Below are 20,472 nucleotides of genomic sequence, written 5' to 3'. Positions count from 1 at the left end.
GGACTCAAAATTTATCTCCGAACCGTGAAAAATTGCCCTTTTTCAATTTATAATAGTTTTGTGAAAATTCAAAAAAATTTTTTTTGCCCAAAGAAGGGCAGTAATTAGATGTCTGAAAAAATTGGGCAAAAATAAAAAATTGCCTAAATTTGTTGAAAAAGGGTAAACCATATATGCTGAATTCAGAAAATCTAAGTTTAACCCGTCAAAAACAATTAAAAAGTGGCAAAATTGGGCAATTTATGGCAAAAATTCACAATTTCGAAAGTCCTCTAAAATGGGCTATTTTGTAGTAAGAGGACTCGAAATTTACTCAAAAACTCAAAAAATTGCCATATTTCAATTTTTAGTGGTTTGGTATGATTTCAAAAAAATGTTTTTGTCCAAAAAAAAACTACTTTAATACTCAAAACAAAATTTTTTCTACTTCAGCCCTCTAGAACGCATATAACAATATTTTCCGATGACGTCTTAATTTTTATGTCAATTAAAAAAAATTTTAAAAAATTAACAGATTCATGACCTTGTAACAAAAATTGGAAACTCGTGAGAAAAAGAGATCGAAAAAGTGGAGGATAAACAGGATATCGTGCAAAACAGAAATATTCAAGAAAAAACATATTAATTAATGAGAAACAGAAAAGAACAGATATTGTACAGCGTGTTGGATGTCGCTCAGTTGAAGAATCTGAAACAATTTCAAATAAAAAAAAACAATCTTTCGTTGAAATTTCAAAACCTTTTCCGTGATATCCGACTCGTCAAGCTTCCTTTGAACCTTCTCCTGAAGATCTAGAAATTCAGGAGATTCCATTCCAAGGAGGAAGCATTTGAATTTGATGAGGAATACATTGACCGGCATAGTGGAATCATTTGGAATAGTTGATCTGGTTTTTTGATTGATCGAGAAGAAGAATGCATCGAGTAATGTACAAAGATCGCTGATTTCCAGATTCTGAAAAAATCTACTTTTTTTTTAAATTAAAAACAAATTTTGGTTTTTTTTTTACTATTAGCGGTTCAAAAAATTATGATTTTCAAAAAAAAATTCAAGAAAGTTATAATTTTATTTTGCAGTTAAAAATTGTCCTTTTTTGGTCGAAATTTTTTTTTAATTTTACAGTTTTAAACATTTTCTCAAAAAAATATTTCAAGATGGCTTGCCTGCCTGTAAGCCTGTAAGCCTGTAAGCCTAATTCTAAGCCTAAGCCTAAAGTCCAAGATTAAGCCTAAGCTAAGATTAAGCCTAACCTAAGCTTAAGCCTAAGCTTAAGCCTAAGCTTAAGCCTAAGCTTAAGCCTAAGCTTAAGCCTAAGCTTAAGCCTAAGCCTAATCCTAATCGGCCAACTGGAACCCCCTTAAAAATCAAAAAAACCGGAAAATCCTAAGCCTAAATAGCGTCAGTAGCGAGCTCACCACTGACGCCAAGCTTAAGCCTAAGTGTAATACTAAACATAAGCCTAAGCCTCAGCCTAAGCCAAAGCCTAAGCCTAAGCCTAGGCCTAATCCTAAGTCTAGGCCTAGTTCTAAGCCTAATCCTAAGACTAACTCTAGGCCTAGTTCTAATCTTAATCCTAAGACTAACTCTAGGCCTAGTTCTAACTGTAAGCCTAATCCTTAGCCTAAGCCTAAGCCTAATATTAAGCCTAAAACTAAGCCTAGGCCTAAGCCTAAGCCTTATCCTAAGCCTAAGCCTAATCTTAAGCCTAATCCTTTTTTCCAAAAAAAATTGAACAAATCTAATGAAAATACTCTAATCTTTGCTACCTCATTAGCGCCAGCAGTCTGAACAACCGATTCTTTGATCTGATGCTTGAGCTCGTCGAGTTCCGAAATTTCGAGAAAGCACAGGAATTTGCGAACTTCTTTCAGGAAATCATTCAATTTAATAACATTCGACTCCAGTGAAGGCATTGAGCTAGCAATCGATAATCTGACATTTCGATTTTCAACTTCTTCTTGATCATAATTATTATATGATACATCTCTATTAAAATATTGGTCGTAGTCGTAATCAATGGGTTCAAGTTTCGGTTTTCCTGGCAGTGATTCAACGAATTCCACGTCATCAGTGTCACTTTCAGATGAATAATGAAGATCCGATTGGGGCTTACTGGAAAATTACGAGAAAAATTTGAATTTTAAAGAAAATTTGATTTTTGAAATTTCAACATTTTTTTGTTTAAGATTATCATGGATTTCTGGGTTCCCTCATAAATTGAAATGGAAGGGTTTAGGCCAAACTAGGCCATTTTGGCTCGGCCATATCTGGGGTAGATTTACGGCGCGTTGCGTGTCGCGTCGCGGCTCTATTTCAGTTGTAAAACTAAATGTATTTATCCGTGTGGAGTACACGACACTTTCCCACGCGTTGTCCGGCGGGCGATTGTCAATGGAGCGCGAAAAATTCAATGAGGAAGGCCAGAACGCCGTGAAATTTTAAAAATAAAAAAAAAATTGAATTTTTGAAAATAAAAAAACACACTTTTTGAAATTTCAAAAAATTTGAATTTTTGAAAATTCAGCATTTTGTGTTAAACATTAATTTATTTTTTAAAAAAACTATGAGAATTGGTAATTTTCGTTCAAAAAAAATTAGATTTTTCAAAAATTTTCTTTTTTATTACTCAGACACGAAACGTTGAGTTTTTTTTTCGCCGGTCTCGCCACGATAATTTTTGTAAAATGCAAAAGGATGTGCGCCTTTAAAGAGTACTGTATATTGTTTTATTCAAACTTTTGTGTGAATAAATTCGTTTTTTTTTAATCGAAAAATTATGAAAATTCCTCAAAAAGTGAAATTACAGTACTCTTTAAAGGCGCACATCTTTCCGCATTTTACAAAAATTTGTTTTTTTTTTGTCTTTTCGAGACCGAGCACCGTATTTTTTGACACAAAAATTGAAATTCGACAGTTTTTGAAAAGAAAAATCGATTTTTTAAATGATTTCATTTTATATTGGTCTCGCCACGATAATTGTTTTGTTGTGAAATGCAAAAAAGGCGTGCGCCTTTAAAGAGTACCGTAATTTAAAACTGAAATTTTTGAATTAATAAATCAACAAAAAAAAATGAAAAAAACATTTTATTGAAGAATTATGAAACTACCTAGAGTTGAAATTACCGTACTCTTTGAAGGAAAATTTTTTTTTTAATTGTTTGTCGTGTCGAGACCGTATTTTTAGCGCAAAAATTAAATATTTCATGCCTGAGTAAAATATAATAAAAATTTGCAAAATCTTAAGCTTTTTTTTTGAAAATATTTTGGTTTTTTTCTTCTTCAAAACGAATTTGCGTTTTTTTTAAATTTAAATTCTTGTAAAAAAATCGAAAAATCGAAAAACCATTTTAATTGAGGAAATTAAAAACCTTTTTGGCTCAGATTTCACAGCTCTCGCATTTTTCGCACTACCGCTTTCAGAATCACGATCCAAACTTCTTTTTCGATGTGCTGCTGTACTATTTCTTCTATTTGCTGTTGCAATATTACGTTTGTCGAGATTCAAATTTCCATCATTTGAGCTATATTTGAGAATTCTTCCCTTTTCATCAAGATCTACAGTTCCTTCCGCTTCAATTCTGGAAATTAACTCAATAATGTTGTGTTAAAGAAAATTCCATATAATATTTAAAAAAAAAAGAAAAATTTTGGAAAAAAGTCGGTGGCCGAGTTTTCTGATATTTTCCACGGCCACGTATTTTTTTTCTAGAAAATTTCCAATTTTAAAATATTTTCCAGATTTCGGTACTTCACCTATAAAAACGACACCTTTTCAGATGATAAGATGTCAAATTTAGGTGATCAAGTATTGCACAACATATTTGAAAAATATCTCGTAGCGAAAACTACAGTAATTCTTTAAATGACTACTGTGTCGATTTACGGAAACCGTTTATAAATTGATATAATTAAAAAGCACACAAAAGTGGCGAAAAACGAGCCCGTAAATCGACACAAGCGCTACAGTAGTCATCTAAAGAATTACTGTAGTTTTCGCTACGAGATATTTTGCGCGTCAAATATGTTGTGCAATACGCATTCTCCGAATTTCCTAATACCTCTCTAGAAAATCTTCCGGTACCAGTGCACCTAACGCCATTAACAATCGAATTCGTTCTTCGATACTGTAGCTGTTCCATTCATTGATCTCCGGCACAATATTTATGTGGAATCTGGAAGAAAAATTGATTGATTTTTTTTTAATTTTAGAAAATCCTAAAAAAAGCGAATTTCTTTTTTTAAAAAATGTATTACGAGAACACAAAATTCTGAGAATGCGTATTGCACAACATATTTGACGCGCAAAATATCTCATAGCGAAAACTACAGTATCTGTTTAAATGACTACTGTAGCGTTTGTGTCGATTTACGAAATTCAATTATAATCGAAAATCGAGATCCCGTAAATCGACACAAAGCTCTACAGTAGTCTTTTAAAGAGATACTGCTGTAGTTTTCGCTACGAAATATTTTGCGCGTCAAATATGTTGTGCAATACGCATTTTTAGAATGTAGTATAATATTTCGTTTTTGTTTCAAAAAATATTGGAATTCGAAATTTTCGAAATATTGGGGTGTTATTCATGTGTTGACGAAAAATGCAAAAATGTATTTTTATGCATTTTTCCCTATTCACATGTGTAGAAAAATGCATATTTAAAAAAAATATTTTTCTACACATAGAGGAAAAATTTATAAAAATTTACATTTTTTTCATTTTTCGTCATCACATGAATAACCCCATAAAATCCCTTGATCTCTGGTGTCTCACCTGGTACGATAGGCGGCTGGCGAAAGTCCAAAACCATCAATTTGACTGAATTCCTCATAAATTCCACCAACCGAAACGGGCTCAACGACATTTTTGGTTTTTTCGACCAAGAAATTCATGAATTTTTCGGCAAAAGCAGCGGATTTTGTGGGGTTCGTGGTGGAAGTGATTCTTCTAGCCCATCTTGCAGAATCACTGTGATCTCCTTTTAACGTCAATGTTCCATCATTTGAGATATATTCGCAAATTCGATTTTTCTCATCAAGTTCGACGGTTCCTTGTGATTGGATGCTGAAAATTGGAAATAATTGAAAAAAAATTTTTTCCTAATTTATTTGCCTGAAAATTTGCATTCTGGAAGCACATTTTGAAATGAATTTCTGAAGCTCCAAAAAAATTTCCCAGATTTTTAATTAATTTTTTAAAATCCGAAAATCCATTGGTTTGTTAAATTCAAACGACAAATTCTGTCTGATAACTGTGCGGCAGTTGTGTGAATTTACGAGATTAATATTTTTAATTCATTTTTATTTAATTTTCATACCAATTTCTCCAATTTTTCTCGTTTTTTCGTCGTTTTACATTGAAATTCTTGTGATTTTCATTAATAAAAATTTATAAATTAATAGAAATCGAAGATTTTCAATGTAAAACAACGAAAAAAAGATAAAAATCGGGAAAATAGGTATGAAAATTAAATAAAAATGGATTAAAAATCTTAATCTCGTAAATCCACACACCTGCGGCACGGTTATCAGTCAAAATTTGTCGCTTGAATTTAACAAATCAATAAATTTTCGGATTAAAAAAAATTAATATAAAATCAGGGAAATTTTTTGGAATTTTTTCACATTGATATTCAGGATCAGGAGCACACAAAAAAATTATTATACTGAATTTTTGTTATAAAATAATTGCAAAAAATTATTTCATTTACTTTTTTCCAGAAAATTTTGAATTAATTTTTATAGACATTTTTTTTTTCAATTTCGACGAAAAATTCAATTTTTGTTGCAAAATGTGGTTTTTTTGAATTTTTTTCTTTCAATTATTGAAAAAAACCTCTTTTGAGGTGTTTTTAAATTAAAAAAGTTCAAAATAATTTTTTTTCACCTCTCTAGAAAATTATCCCGAACTCTTCCAGCCAATGCGAACATCAATCGAATTCTCGATTCGATACTATAATTGTTCCATGAATCCATATTCGGAGCAATCTTCTGATGAAACCTTAATTAATTATTATATTTTGAAAAAAACGTCTAACTTTTGAAGAAAACAAAATCGAATTTTTTTCGTATTTTTAATATTTTTTAAGAAAAACATATTTGCCAAATAAACTAGAATAGCGAAAAATGATTTTTTTTTGTTGGTAAGTTACAATTCTAGGTGTCATTTTTTTAAAAGAAAATTACTATTATTTCTTTTCTTTTTTTTTTTGAAAATATTTCTTCTTTCGCAAAAAACAATTTTCAGCCCAGTTTATTCACCTATAATGATAGGTTTTCCGGTCTAACGGATCCTCTTCAAGTTGACCGAATGATTCAAAAACCGCCAACGCTCTCATCGGCTCAAATGCATCTTTCGTCTGTTCAATGAGAAATTCTAAAAGTTTCGTGATTTCCTCATCGGCAGTGTCAGCGTTCATTGTGAAGTCTGCAAGAATTTCAGAAAATATTAGGTCTCCAAATAAGTTCCGGGTCAAAAATCATAACTTTTTTTGCCTTTTATAGATTTTTTTGAAACTTTGGGAATTTATGTTATCAACTATGACCTTTCATTTTGAAATGGTCACAAAATTTTTTGACCACCCGGAGTGCCCTAACTCGAAGCCATATTTTTCAGGCATTTTTCTGATCTCGCTTCTTTGCAGCTTTGAACTAAGGTTTGTGTGCGGATTTTACTTTGTTTAGAATACATCGTAAGAAATCAACAAAAGTTTGGAAAAAAATCCGTCCAAAAAATTTTTTTTGGTCGGTCGTCAAAAAAACTTCAAAAAAAATTTTTTTCGAAAGTTTTTGATTTTTAGTATAAAAATGATGTAACCATGTGTAAACGGTTTTTATACATACAAAACATTTGAGTTTGAAATTTGGATCTCGAGAAATACTCAAAAAACTCAAAAATTCTTCGAAAAAATTATGTTTTCTATTATCATTTGAGTGTGACGAACTTAGTTAAAATGTTTTGTATTTGTAAAAATAGTTCACACATGACTACATCATTTTTGTATAAAAAATCAAGAATTTTCGAAAAAAAAAGTTTTGAAAAAAAATAAAAAATTTTTTGACCACCGACCAAAAAAAAATTTTTGGACGGATTTTTTTCCAAACTTTTTTTGTTTTCTTACAATGTATTCTAAACAAAGCAAAGTCCGCACATAAACCTCAATTCAAAGCTGCAAAGAAGCGAGATCAGAAAAATGCTTGAAAAAATTGGCTTCGAGTTAGGGCACTCCGGGTGGTCAAAATTTTTTGTGACCATATCAAAATGAAAGATCATAGTTGATAACATAAATTCCCACAGTTTCAAAAAAATCGATAAAAGGCGAAAGAAGTTATGATTTTTGACCCGGAACTTATTTGGAGACCTAATAGCCGAAGAATAAAAATGTAGGGAAATTTTTAAAAATCAGAACATATTTAGAGGAACACAAAATTCTGAGAATGCGTATTGCACAACATATTTGACGCGCAAAATATCTCGTAGCGAAAACTACAGTAATACTTTATTTATTTTCGTTTCTCGGCATTATTTTCTAAATTTTAGCTTAATTTTCATATTTTATCGAGAAATAAATAAATTTAAATATCCATTCTAGCCCGTAAATCGACACAAACACGCTACAGTAGCTTTATAAAGAATTACTGTAGTTTTCGCTACGAGATATTTTGCGCGTCAAATATGTTGTGCAATACGCATTTTCAGAATTTTGTGTTAGCGTAATATGTATATTCTTGAAAAATAAAAAATGTGGTAGCTTGGTTTTTTTTTAATTTAGAAAATCAATACAAATTAGAAAAAAACTAATAAATAAATAATTTAAAAAAATTATTCATTTTCTGAATATGATGCCTAAAGCACATTTTTATATTCAACAAATTCAAATAAAATCCTAAAAAATCTTGAAGAATTCGATTTTTCAGAAAAATTTAAATATTTCAGGAATTGCATACGTTTTTAAACAAATCTTTAATAAATTGAAAAGAACCCCAGTAAGAAAATCACAAAACAGAACCCTTCTAGCCTGTCTATCGCCTATGAGAGACGCAGACACGCGTCCCCTTTTTCTCTGACGTCTCTCATCTGCCAGCTGTGTCTAACATGGTGCATCGTATATTTTTATTTTCGGAAAATTGTCGAATTTGCTCTTTTTTCCTCAATTGGAAAAAAATCATAAAAATTTATGATCTCTTAGGCAAAAAAATTCTGCAGTTTAATATTGGAAATTCTGATAATTTTGAAAATTTTGAGAACGCCAGTTTTGTAATGCGAACATTCAATTTTCACCGAATTTTATTTTGCACAAAACTTTGTAAGTTTTGACGGTCTCGACACGACAAAATTTAGGAACCCAGTAAAAAATAATGTGCGCCTTTAAAAATACAGTTGAAACTACAGTACTCCTCATTCTACAAAATTTTGCATTTAGGTAATATCTGTTATTAAGACATTTTTTTAAAAATTAAATATTTCATAAGGTAAAATTAAACTTGAATAAAAAAAGAAGAGCGTTAAAATAATGAAAATTAAATATTATTAAAACAAAAAAGAACAAGAAAACAAGGTGAAAACCCTGTTTTTTCAACAAAAAATTCAACAAAATTTAAATAATTTAATATTGAGAAATTGTGGAGAGCAGGTTTTGGAGAGATTGACGAACGTCGCTGATCGGAAGAACCTGCAATTTTTATTGTTAATATAATTAATTTCTGACGACTTCTAAAAACCTTCTCTGCCAATTCCGTTTGCTCATCAATATTTTCTTGAACCTTCTGCTGAAGCTCTAGAAGCTCGGAGGAATCCAATCCGAGAAGAAATAACTTGAATTTGACCAGGAAATCCTTCATCTTCATAGCTGGGGAATTAGAAGCGGCCGCGGCTAATCTGAATTTGCGACTGATTCCGAAGAAAAATGCCTGCAGTACTGTACAAATGTCGGTGATTTGCAGGAACTGAAAATATAGAATTTCAAATTTTTATTTTTATTAGTACTGTCTACCTTATCATTATCAGTTCTAATCGACTCTTTGATTTTCTGCTTGATCTCAGTGAGCTCCGAACTTTCGAGAAAACAAATGAATTGGATCAGGGATTTCAGGAAGTCATGCAAACTTATGATCTTTGATTCAGCTGAAGTGGCTCCATTATTCGTGGGTACACTGAATTGCTGACGTTCGAAGAATGTAAAATCAACTTTTATTTCAGAAATTGACGGATTCCAGCTGACTTCTTTATTTTCTCGCAAATTATTGAGATTCAAACTATGTGATACATCTCTATTATAGATTTGATAAAAATCAAAATCAATCGGTTCAGGTTTCGGAAGTCCTGGCAAAGATCCATTATATTCCACCTCGTCACTTTTGTATGAAGGATCCTCAGGAATTGATTGATTGTTCATCATTTCTTCATCGTTTTGCAAATGGCCGATATGGGAATCATCAAAATCAAAGTGTCTATGTTCTGGATCATAGTTCACTGCTCCAACATGCTCCATCTCATCGTCGTCGATTTCGTATGGAAGATCCTCAGGAATTGGTTGATTGTTGGCTTGCAAATAATCGATATTCAAGTTGTGATGTGATACATCTCTATTGTGGGATTCACCTTCGTTCACAACTCCAAAATACTCATCATCATCATCTCTTTCAGATATTCGTGCTCTTTTTGGAGATCTGGAATGCTCCATGCCAGAGAATTTCGAGATGGATTTTCCGAAAATAACAATATAAAATTAAAATGCTTTTTCATAATAAATGAAAAACCTTCCAGTCTTAAGTCTTCGGTAATATGCACCACGTCTAAGCATTCTCGCCGTATGACTGTGATCTCCTTCCAACTTCAGCTTTCCATCGTGTGTGGCATACTTGCAAATTCGTTTTTTCTCATCAAGATGAACAGTTCCTATCGTTTGAATTCTGGAAATTAATTTATTTTGATTTAAAATGATTTCAAAGAAAAACGCATGTTCATACTGTTTCAGAAAATCATCGGTGACTTCGCCAGCAAATCCAAACATGACACGAACTCGCTCCTCAATACTGTAGTTCACAATTTGACCCATTTTCGGTGCCAGTTGACGGTGAAATCTTAAAGAGAATATTTTATTATACAGTGCATTTTTTTTCCACTTCTACGACTTTAAAGGGGGCGCATTACGGCGTGGTCTCGCCACGCGCGTGTCGAGACCATCGCTCGTAAATGCGCCCCTTCCCCTTTAAAGTCGTAGAAGTGGGAAAAAATGTGCTGTAGAAGCAGCGAGAGTCTGCTGCTCACTTTCCATAATAAGCTTGCTCCGTCAATTCACTACGTTCACGTCTCCTGAATTCTGACAACTCTGCAATTGATACCATCGGCTCAGTGGCATCCTTCGTCTTTTCAACGAGAAAATTCATCAGCCTCGGAAGATCGGAAGGGTCTTTGGCAATCAATAAACTACGTCTTTTCATGTTAGCCGATAGACCGTGGGCCGCTCCCAACTTCAACGTTCCATCATATGAGATATATTCGCAAATTCGATTGTTTTTATCAAGCTCAACGACTCCTTCCTTTCGACATCTGCAAATTCTAGGGTAACATTCGAAATTTTCTACAATATAGCAGGGCTATGCGGCATTTTTTTTTTGACAAACTCACAAGAATGGCTTATTTCTGCATGATAATCCAACTTTTTTGATCTAAAATTTATATGGACATGTAGAAAACAGGTTGTTCTATCTGAAAATATGATAATTTTCAGTTGAAAAGCTATAAAAAGACATCGAATAGTGCCTGAAAATTGTCGCTTGCCGAAAAAACTTTTAACGGAATCTTTCAGACACTATTCGATGTCTTTTTCAAGTATTTCAACAGAAAATAATGTTATTTTCCGATAGAACAACCTATTTTCTATATGTCCATATAATTTTTAGATCAAAAAGCTGTACTATCATGTAGGAATAGGCCAGTTTTGTGTGTTTGTAGAAAAAATAGCACTACAATATAGCATGTTCATACAGTTTCAGAAAGTCCTCCGTAACTTCTCCACCCAAACCGAACATCAGTCGGACTCGCTCCTCAATACTGTAATTGACAAATTGATCCATTCTCGGTGCCAGATAGTTGTAAAACCTAAAACCAAAAATGTTAAAGAGAAACAGGAAGAATGTTCTCACTTTCGACAATATGTTGAGTACGCTAATCCGTCTTCTTCACTTTTCCTGAATTCTGTGAACACTACACTCGCGAACATTGGGTCAGTGGAAACCTTCGCCTTCTCAACGAGAAAATTCATGAACCTCGTGATTTCGGCAGGATCTTTGCCCCGCTCATTTTTTGATCTCGCAGTACAACCGTGGCATCCTTCCAGCTTCAAGTTTCCGTCATTCGAAGCGTATTTGCTGATTCTCCTTTTCGCATCGAGTTGGACAGTTCCAGTGAGCTTAATTCTAACAATGAATACAGTTTGAAACTTAAAATAAAGTAAAACAGAATAAAATAATACTTACAACGCCAAAAAGTCATCAGGCACTTCACCAGACAAGGCGAACATCATTCGAATCCGTGTCGTGACATTGAAATTGTCCCATTTAGCAATATTCGGAGCAATGTGCTCATGAAACCTGTACAAGTAACCTTTTAAAAATTTTTTTGAATATTTTTTAAACCTTATATAGTAATAAATATGACTAAGCCCGGCTCCATCAAGTTCAGCAAATCGATTGAAGATCCGTCCACCCACCAGCGGTTCAACGACATTTTTCGTCCATTCGACTAAAAAATTAATCAGTCTTCCGAGGGGTGTGTCCATTGTGCATCAACCTGTATACAAAAATGTTTTAAAAAAATAAAAAAATAAGACAAGAAGTATTCGTAAACGAAATAAACGTATTTTCAACAACTATTTTTTGAACTTTTCAGTAAATTAAGTATTACATAAAGTAAAATTAAACTTTAAAAAAAAATGAAGAGCGTTAAAGTAATGGTAATGAAAATTAAATACTATTGAAACAAAAAAGACAACAAAACAAGGTGAAAAACCTATTTTGCAACAAAAAATTCAACAAAAACAAAACAAAATTTAAATAATTTAATATTGAGAAATTGTGGAGAGCAGGTTTTGGAGAGATTGACGAACGTCGCTGATCGGAAGAACCTGCAATTTTTATTGTTAATATAATTAATTTCTGACGACTTCTAAAAACCTTCTCTGCCAATTCCTTTGCTCATCAATATTTTCTTGAACCTTCTGCTGAAGCTCTAGAAGCTCGGAGGAATCCAATCCGAGAAGAAATAACTTGAATTTGACCAGGAAATCCTTCATCTTCATAGCTGGGGGAATTGCCGCGGCTACTCTAGTTTTTCGACTGATTCCGAAGAAGAATGCATCGAGGACTGTACGAAGATCAGTGATTTGCAAGTTCTGAAAATATAGATTACAGTATTTTTATTTTTATCAGTATTTTTTAAACTGTAAACCTCATCTTCTTCAGTTCTAATCGATTCCTTGATTTGCTGCTTGATCTCAGTGAGCTCCGAACTTTCGAGAAAACAAATGAATTGGATCAGGGATTTCAGGAAGTCATGCAAACTTATGATCTTTGATTCAGCTGAAATGTCTTCATTATTCGCTGGTAGACCGTTCGAAGAATGGAACATCAGCTTTTATTTCAGAAATTGACGAATTGCCGCTGACTTCTCCATTTTCTCGCAAATTATTGATATTCAAACTATGCGATACATCTCTATTATAGATTTGATAAAAATCAAAATCAATCGGTTCAGGCTTCGGCTGTCCCTCCACTGCTCCAATATACACCACCTCATTGTCACTTTCGTTTGAATGATCCTCAGGAAATGGTTGATTGTAGGCTTGCAAATGATCGATATGCAAGTTGTGATGTGATACATCTCTGTTGTGAAATTCATCAAATTCTTCGTTCACATCTCTAATATACTCTTCATCGTCACTTTCAGATACTCGTGCCGGTGAATGATCAATACTCGAATTATCTGCCACATCTTGACTATCGATTTCATCACGTTCGACATCAATCGGCAGAAGCACCGGCTCTTCGTCCACCGCTCCGACATCCTCCACCTCATCGTCGTCACTTCCGGATGAAGCATGCATTGCAGGATCAGCAGATCTGAAAATTAAATGAATAGACTGTGTGAATATTCGTGTCAGGATATACTTTTCACTTCTCGCTTTTTTCGGAGATTCCACGCCATCCTCGTCACTGCCACTTTTGTCAGAGGATTTCGAGTCGGACTTTCTGAAAAACCAACGTTTAATAACCATTCTTCCTATATCGAACAATGAACCTTCCGCTATTTCTTGTAGACTTCGAATCATTCGTACTACTACATTGGTGGTCTATCTTTCGATAAAATGCCGCGCTTCTTTTCCTTCTCGCCGAATGACTAATATCTCCTTCCAAATTCAGCTTTCCATCAGTTGAGGTAAACTTGGAAATTCGGTTCATCTCATCCAGCTTAACATCTCCTATTGTTCTGATTCTGTAAAGCAAATATTCGAATTTTCAAAAAAGAACAAGTTCATACTCTTTCAGAAAATCATCGGTGACTTCGCCAGCAAATCCAAACATGACACGAACACGTTCTTCGATGCTGTAGTTCTCCAGTTTAGCCATACTCGGTGCCACATTTTTGTGAAAACTAAACAAAACATCTTAAAGTGAAGCAGAAATAATATTCTCACTGATTATAATAGGCATGTTCCGGTAATCCTCCATCTTCGCTTTCACTGAATTCTCTGAACGCTGCACTCGCCAGCATTGGCTCAATGATGTCCTTCGTTTTTTCAACAAGAAAATTCATCAAATTCATCAAGCTCGGGACTCTCATTGACCACTGCCTTTTGATCCTCGCCGAGGGACTGTGATCTCCTTCCAACTTCCACTTTTATCATGAGAAGTAAATTTGCAAATTCGATTTTTCTCATCGAGCTGAACAAGGCCTTCTCTTTGAATTCTGGAAATTTCAATCATTCGAGAAATTCAAAAAAGTCCACGTTCTTACTGCTTCAGAAAATCATCGGAAACTACTGCAGCGAATCCAAAAATGACTCGAACACGCTCCTCAATACTGTATTCCGCAAGTTTCGCCATATTCGGTACTAAATAATTGTGAAATCTAAACCAAAAGTTTTAAAGAGAAGCCGGAAGAATCTGCTCACTTGGCATAATGAGCGTAATGCGATAATCCATCATTTTCACTTTCACTGAATTCCGTGAGAACCTTCGCTACCACCAATGGCTCAATAATATCCTTCGTCTGATCGACTGCAAATCTCATCAGCCTTGTTAAACTTGTGTGGATGAGGGCCATTGTGCAGCTCCAAAGTAGAAATTAACCTGAATATGAGAATATTTAAATATTGGGAGAAATTAGAAAGGAAGTATTCGTGAATGAAATCAACACGTGAATTATTAATTAATTAGTATTTCGATACTTTAAACAAAAAATTTCTTCGAAAAAAAAAGAACAAAAAACCGATAAAAAAAATAAATAAATTACTAACAAAAACGTATCAGAACAATGCAACACAGGGAAATTTCAAGAGCAAATAAAATTGCAAATCAACGATATTTTTCTACAGGAAATTGTGGAAATTACAATTATCAACGAAAAAACAACAGAACAATGGAACAAAGGGAGAAAATGGACAGATATAACAAAAAGAAAATAAAAAAGTTCAGTGAGAAATGTTGAAGAGCAGGTTTTGGAGAGATTGACGAACGTCGCTGTCCAGAAGAATCTGCAAACATTTTTAACCATATTTATTAAACGGATTCGAAAAACCTTCTGTGCCAATTTCGGCTCATCCATTTCGGCTTGAACCTTCCGCTGAAGCTCTATAAGCTCTGAATTGTCCAATCCGAGAAGAAATAACTTGAATTTAAGCAGGAAATCCTTCGCCAACATATCAGAAGAAGTCGAGTTATAGGAAGAAACTGATCTGATTTTTCTGCTGATCCCGAAGAAGAATGACTCCAGCATTTTACGAATATCAGTGATTTGCAGGTTCTGAAAATCGAAAATCGATATTCAAAATTTCGTTCTTTAATGAGAAATGTCTATTTACCTTATCATCATCCGTTCCAATCGATTTTTTGATTTGTTTCTTGATCTCAATGAGCTCTGTCCTTTCGAGAAAGCAAATGAATTCGATCACTTCTTTCAGGAAATCATGCATATAAATAGCTCTTGATTCAGCTGAAGTGGCTCCATTATTCGTGGGTACACTGAATTGCTGACGTTCGAAGAATGGAAAATCAACTTTTATTTCAGAAATTGACGGATTGTTGCTGACTTCTCCATTTTCTCGCAAATTATTAATATTCAAACTGTGTGATACATCTCTATTATTGGTTTGATCAAATTCGAAATCAATCGGTTCAGGTTTTGGCTGGCCTTCCACCTCGTCACTTTCGTATGGAGGATCCTCAGGAATTGGTTGATTGTCGTCATCTACCATTGTTTCTTCATAGTTTTGCGAATGATCGATATGGAAATCATCAAAGTGTCTATGTTCTGGATCTTCGTTCACTGCTCCAATATACTCATCATCGTCACTTTCAGATGCTCGTGCTCTTTTCGGAGATGTGGAATACTCGTCACTGTCACTTTTGTCAGAGGATTCCGAATCCGACTTCCTGAAAACCAAATGTTTAATAAATGTTTAAATAGCAATTATTTCTAAATCAAACAAAGAACCTTCCGCTTTTTCTTCTAGTATCCCTTGAATCTTTCGCACTACGACGACCGCGATAAGCATTTCGATATGCTGCCCATTTTCTCTTCATTCTCGCCGCATGACTGTGATCTCCTTCCAAATTCAGCTTTCCATCAGTTGAGGTAAACTTGGAAATTCGTTTTCCTTCATCGAGCTCAACATCTCCCAGTGTTCTGATTCTGGAAATTAAAGTTGGGAATTTTCAAAAAAGAGCGCTTGATCATACTGTGCCAGAAAATCATCGAAAACTTCCGCAGCGAATCCAAACATGACGCGAAGACGTTCCTCAATACTGTAATCCACAAGTTTTGCCATATTCGGTGCTAGTTGATTGTAAAATCTAAATCAAAAGTCTTAAAAAGAAGAAGGAATGCTCTTCTCACCGTTTATAATAGACTCCGTCCGTTCGTCCTTCTCCTTCAAGCTCACTAAATTCTCTGAATAATTTTGTTGCAACCACAGGCTCAATGGTATCCTTTGTCTTTTCAACGAGATAATTCATAAATCCAGTAAGTTCGGCAGGAGTGACTCTAATTGGCCACTGCTTTTTAGGTCTTGCAGAAATATTGTGATCTCCTTGCAATTTCAACTTTCCATCATACGATGTAAATTTGCAAATTCGTTTTCCGTCATCCAACTCAACATCTCCTATTGTTCTGATTCTGTAAAGCAAATATCGGAATTTTCAAAAAAAAAAGTGCAAGTCCATACTGTGTCCGAAAATCATTGGAAACTTCTGCAGCGAATCCAAACATGACTAGAACTCGCTCCTCGATCCTATATTCCTCAAGTTTTGCCATAATCGGCGCCAGATATTCGTGAAATCTGAACGAAAAATCTTAAAGAAAAGCAGGAAGAATGTGCTCACCGATTATAATAGACGTTACACGATAATCCATCATTTTCACTTTCACTGAATTCTGTGAGAACCTTCGCTACCACCAATGGCTCAATAATATCCTTCGTCTGATCGACTGCAAATCTCATCAGCCTTGTTAAACTTGTGTGGATGAAGGCCATTGTGCAGCTCCAATGTAGAAATTAACCTGAATATGAGAATATTTCAAAGTTGGGAGAATTTTGCCAAAAAGTATTCGTGAGTGAAAAATACACACAGATAATCAATAAGCATTTTGAGACTTTAAACGAAAATTCTTTCATAACTTGAACAAAAAAGGGAGAGAATAAATAACAATTATGAACGAGACAATAACAGAAAAACGTAGAAAATGGAGAAATTTTGCAGTAAAAAACAATGAGAACTATTCGAGTTATTTAGAAATTGTGGAGAGTAGGTTTTGGAGAGCTTGGCGGATGTCGCTGTACATGAGAACCTGGAAAATAATTATATTCTTAAAATGCATTTTTCACAAATTCGATAAACCTTCTCTGCAATATCTGACTCGTCAATTTTCTCTTGAACACTGTGCTGAGCTCCAGAAGCTCGGAAAAATCCAATCCGAGAAGGAAGTACTTGAACGTGACCAGGAAATCTTTGGCCTTCATTGTAGAATTATTCGATCCAGTTGATTTGATTTTTCGGCTAACTCCGAAGAAGAATGCACCGAGAACTGTACGAATATCAATGATTTCTAATTTTTGAAAAGAGGAAATTTTTCCCTCATCAGCCATCACTTCCTTGATATTTCGCTTGATCTCAGCTAGCTCCGAACATTCGAAAAAACAAATGAATTGTGTCAGCTGTTTCAGGAAATCATGCAGAAATATGGATTTCCATTCAGCTGAAGTGGCTCGATTTTCCGCGGAAAGACTGATTTGTTGATGTTCGACGAATAGTGGGACATCAACTTTTCTTTCAGAAATTGACTGATTTCTGTATTCTTGATTTCCTTGGAAATGATCTCGATTATTGATTTGATCAAATACGGATTCAATCGGTCCCGGCTTTGGCTGTCCCTTCACTGCTCCAATATACTTCACCTCCTCATCGTCACTTTCGAATGGAGGATTCAAAATCGGTACATGAGGAATTGCGACTGCAGCATCAGTAGTCTCTTGAGCAATCGAAGCGGAGAGCCTGAAAAAAAGCATAAAATAAAATTAGTAGTAAATTCACAATAAGTTCACTTTTCTTGAATACGTCCGCTCATTCTTCTTCCTTGGTGGCTCGAATTGGCTGAGTATTGAGGATCCTCAGGAATTGGTTGATTGTCGTCTTCTACCATCATTTCTTCACCGTTTTGCAAATGGCCGATATGAGATTCATCAGAATCAATCGGCAGAAGCACCGGCTCTTCGTCCATCCCTCCGACATCCTCCACCTCATCGTCGTCACTTCCGGATGAAACATGCATTTCAGGATCAGCGGATCTGAAAATTAAATGAATAGATTGTGTAAATATTCGTGTCAGGATATACTTTTCACATCTTGCTCTTTTCGGAGAATTACCATACGAAATTGCAGATTCCACGTCATCTTCATCACTGCCACTTTTGTCAGAGAATTCCGAGTCCGATTGTCTGAAAAACTAATGTTTAATTACAATTCTTTCTATATCGACCAATGAACCTTCCGTTTTTTCTTCTAGGCTTTGAATCGTTCGCACTACGACAATGGTGATCAGTCTTTCGATAAAATGCCGCGCTTCTTTTCCTTCTCGCCGAATCACTGTGATCTCCTTCCAACTTCAGCTTTCCATCAGTTGAGGTAAACTTGGAAATTCGTTTTCCATCATCCAGCTCAACAAGTCCTTTTGTTCTGATTTTGTAAATTACAATCCGGATTAAAAAAAAGAACATGTTCATACTGTGCCCGAAAATCAGCAGACACCCTTCCTGCGAGTGCAAACATGACTCGAACACGCTCCTCGATACTGTATTCCTCAATTTTAGCCATATTCGGTGCCACATTTTTGTGAAAACTAAACAAAACATCTTAAAGTGAAGCAGAAATAATATTCTCACTGATTATAATAGGCATGTTCCGGTAATCCTCCATCTTCGCTTTCACTGAATTCTCTGAACGCTGCACTCGCCAGCATTGGCTCAATGATGTCCTTCGTTTTTTCAACAAGAAAATTCATCAAGCTCGGGAGACCGACAACAACTCGGACTCTCATTGACCACCGCCTTTTCATTCTCGCCGAGTGACTGTGATCTCCTTCCAACTTCCACTTTCCATTATGCGAAGTAAATTTACAGATTCGTTTTTTCTTATCGAGATGAACAAGGCCTTCTCTTTGAATTCTGGAAATTTCAATCATTCGAGAAATTCAAAAAAGTCCACGTTCTTACTGCTTCAGAAAATCATCGGAAACTACTGCAGCGAATCCAAAAATGACTCGAACACGCTCCTCAATACTGTATTCCGCAAGTTTCGCCATATTCGGTACTAAATAATTGTGAAATCTAAACCAAAAGTTTTAAAGAGAAGCCGGAAGAATCTGCTCACTTGGCATAATGAGCGTAATGCGATAATCCATCATTTTCACTTTCACTGAATTCCGTGAGAACCTTCGTTACCATCAATGGCTCAATAATATCCTTCGTCTGATCGACTGCAAATCTCATCAGCCTTGTTAAACTTGTGTGGATGAAGGCCATTGTGCAGCTCCAATGTAGAAATTAACCTGAATATGAGAATATTTCAAAGTTGGGAGAAATTTGGTAAAAAGTATTTTGTGAATTGAAATTTCATAACTTTTCATAACTTTCTTGCAGAACAAAAAATGGGGCAATAACAATTATGAGCGAAAAAATAACAGAAAAATATAACAAATTGGGAAGTTTTGCAAAAAAAAAACAATGAGAAATTTTCGAGTTATTGAGAAATTGTGGAGAGTAGGTTTTGGAGAGCATGGCGGATGTCGCTGTACATGAGAATCTGGAAAATAATCTTATTATTAAAATGCATTTTTCACAATTTCGATAAACCTTCTCTGCAATATCTGACTCGTCAATTTTCTCTTGAACACTGTGCTGAGCTCCAGAAGCTCGGAAAAATCCAATCCGAGAAGGAAGTACTTGAACGTGACCAGGAAATCTTTGGCCTTCATTGTAGAATTATTCGATCCAGTTGATTTGATTTTTCGGCTAACTCCGAAGAAGAATGCACCGAGAACTGTACGAATATCAATGATTCGAGAGATCAGCGGAAAGTTTGGCGTTCGTTGGGCGTTTTTGTGCTGCTTTGGAAGATTTACAGTAGATTCCTTCCAACGAAAGTTTTCCTTCATTCGAAGTATACTTGGAAATTCTTCCGAACTCATCCACTTGAACAGTTCCCGTCGTTTCGATTCTGAAAACTAAATTCGTAAATCTGAAGGTTAAATCTCTCCTTACAGTTCTAAAAAATCATTCGACACTGTTGCCGACAAGGCGAACATCACTCGAATCCGTGACCCGATACTGTAGTTGTCCATTTGATCCATGATCGGGACCAGATTATTTTCAAATCTAAATGAATAATTTTGGAGACGTAAGTCCAGCAGACATTTCTCACCTATTAGCGTAAGCCGTTGCACCAAGCTCTGAACCTTTGAGCTTAGCGAATTTTCTGAATACTGTCGTCGCCACCAGCGGCTTGACGGCACCTTTTGTCAGATTGACTAAAAATTTCATCAATCTTTTCGATTCCGCCTCTTTGAGGACCATTGTGCAGATGGAAAGTCGAAATCGACCTGAAAATTAGAATATATAAATATTAGGAGAAATTAGAGAAGACATATTCGCGAATGAAACAGAAACGTGGATTATTAATCATAATTTCGATACTTTCAA

The 20,472-nt window shown here is 34.8% G+C and overlaps 3 protein-coding genes and 3 pseudogenes across 6 annotated transcripts; all 6 read right to left on the bottom strand.

The window, feature by feature from the left end:
• Positions 1-501: 501 nt before the first annotated feature.
• On the bottom strand, positions 502-6,425 carry Y57A10A.8 (SPK domain-containing protein). Its single transcript, NM_064187.6, has 8 exons — positions 6,260-6,425; positions 5,886-5,999; positions 4,773-5,063; positions 4,060-4,173; positions 3,370-3,579; positions 1,768-2,113; positions 740-955; positions 502-688 (listed from the first exon to the last, which is right to left on the bottom strand). Exons 1-8 carry the CDS (start codon positions 6,415-6,417, stop codon positions 626-628), a joined length of 1,512 nt encoding a protein of 503 aa, NP_496588.2. The 5' UTR covers positions 6,418-6,425; the 3' UTR covers positions 502-625.
• A 2,177-nt stretch (positions 6,426-8,602) lies between these two features.
• Y57A10A.7 lies at positions 8,603-11,781 on the bottom strand (annotated as a pseudogene). Its single transcript has 9 exons — positions 11,639-11,781; positions 11,480-11,593; positions 11,147-11,419; positions 10,989-11,102; positions 10,269-10,550; positions 9,968-10,081; positions 8,992-9,910; positions 8,720-8,944; positions 8,603-8,670 (listed from the first exon to the last, which is right to left on the bottom strand). Coding segments are annotated over exons 1-9 (2,252 nt in total).
• A 230-nt stretch (positions 11,782-12,011) lies between these two features.
• Positions 12,012-14,324, bottom strand: Y57A10A.6 (annotated as a pseudogene). Its single transcript has 10 exons — positions 14,173-14,324; positions 14,016-14,129; positions 13,696-13,967; positions 13,539-13,652; positions 13,299-13,493; positions 13,169-13,249; positions 12,702-13,120; positions 12,450-12,580; positions 12,176-12,393; positions 12,012-12,126 (listed from the first exon to the last, which is right to left on the bottom strand). Coding segments are annotated over exons 1-10 (1,811 nt in total).
• Positions 14,325-14,451: 127 nt separating this feature from the next.
• Positions 14,452-16,778, bottom strand: Y57A10A.5 (SPK domain-containing protein). The gene is made up of 8 exons (NM_064184.2): positions 16,601-16,778; positions 16,444-16,557; positions 16,116-16,394; positions 15,959-16,072; positions 15,714-15,911; positions 15,082-15,652; positions 14,799-15,023; positions 14,452-14,754 (listed from the first exon to the last, which is right to left on the bottom strand). Exons 1-8 carry the CDS (start codon positions 16,750-16,752, stop codon positions 14,692-14,694), a joined length of 1,716 nt encoding a protein of 571 aa, NP_496585.1. The 5' UTR covers positions 16,753-16,778; the 3' UTR covers positions 14,452-14,691.
• Positions 16,779-16,876: 98 nt separating this feature from the next.
• Positions 16,877-19,324, bottom strand: Y57A10A.4 (SPK domain-containing protein). The gene is made up of 9 exons (NM_064183.4): positions 19,145-19,324; positions 18,988-19,101; positions 18,658-18,939; positions 18,501-18,614; positions 18,263-18,451; positions 18,112-18,213; positions 17,821-18,063; positions 17,117-17,770; positions 16,877-17,066 (listed from the first exon to the last, which is right to left on the bottom strand). The coding sequence occupies exons 1-9, from the start codon at positions 19,294-19,296 to the stop codon at positions 16,928-16,930; spliced, it is 1,989 nt and encodes a 662-aa protein (NP_496584.2). The 5' UTR covers positions 19,297-19,324; the 3' UTR covers positions 16,877-16,927.
• A 60-nt stretch (positions 19,325-19,384) lies between these two features.
• On the bottom strand, positions 19,385-20,346 carry Y57A10A.3 (annotated as a pseudogene). Its single transcript has 4 exons — positions 20,195-20,346; positions 20,035-20,148; positions 19,627-19,990; positions 19,385-19,576 (listed from the first exon to the last, which is right to left on the bottom strand). Coding segments are annotated over exons 1-4 (822 nt in total).
• Positions 20,347-20,472: the final 126 nt, after the last annotated feature.

The sequence above is a fragment of the Caenorhabditis elegans genome, chromosome II (assembly GCF_000002985.6).
Source record: "Caenorhabditis elegans chromosome II".
Lineage (NCBI taxonomy): Eukaryota > Metazoa > Nematoda > Chromadorea > Rhabditida > Rhabditidae > Caenorhabditis > Caenorhabditis elegans.
The sequence above is the reverse complement of the archived record's forward strand: the minus strand, read 5'-3'. Positions and strand labels throughout refer to the sequence as shown.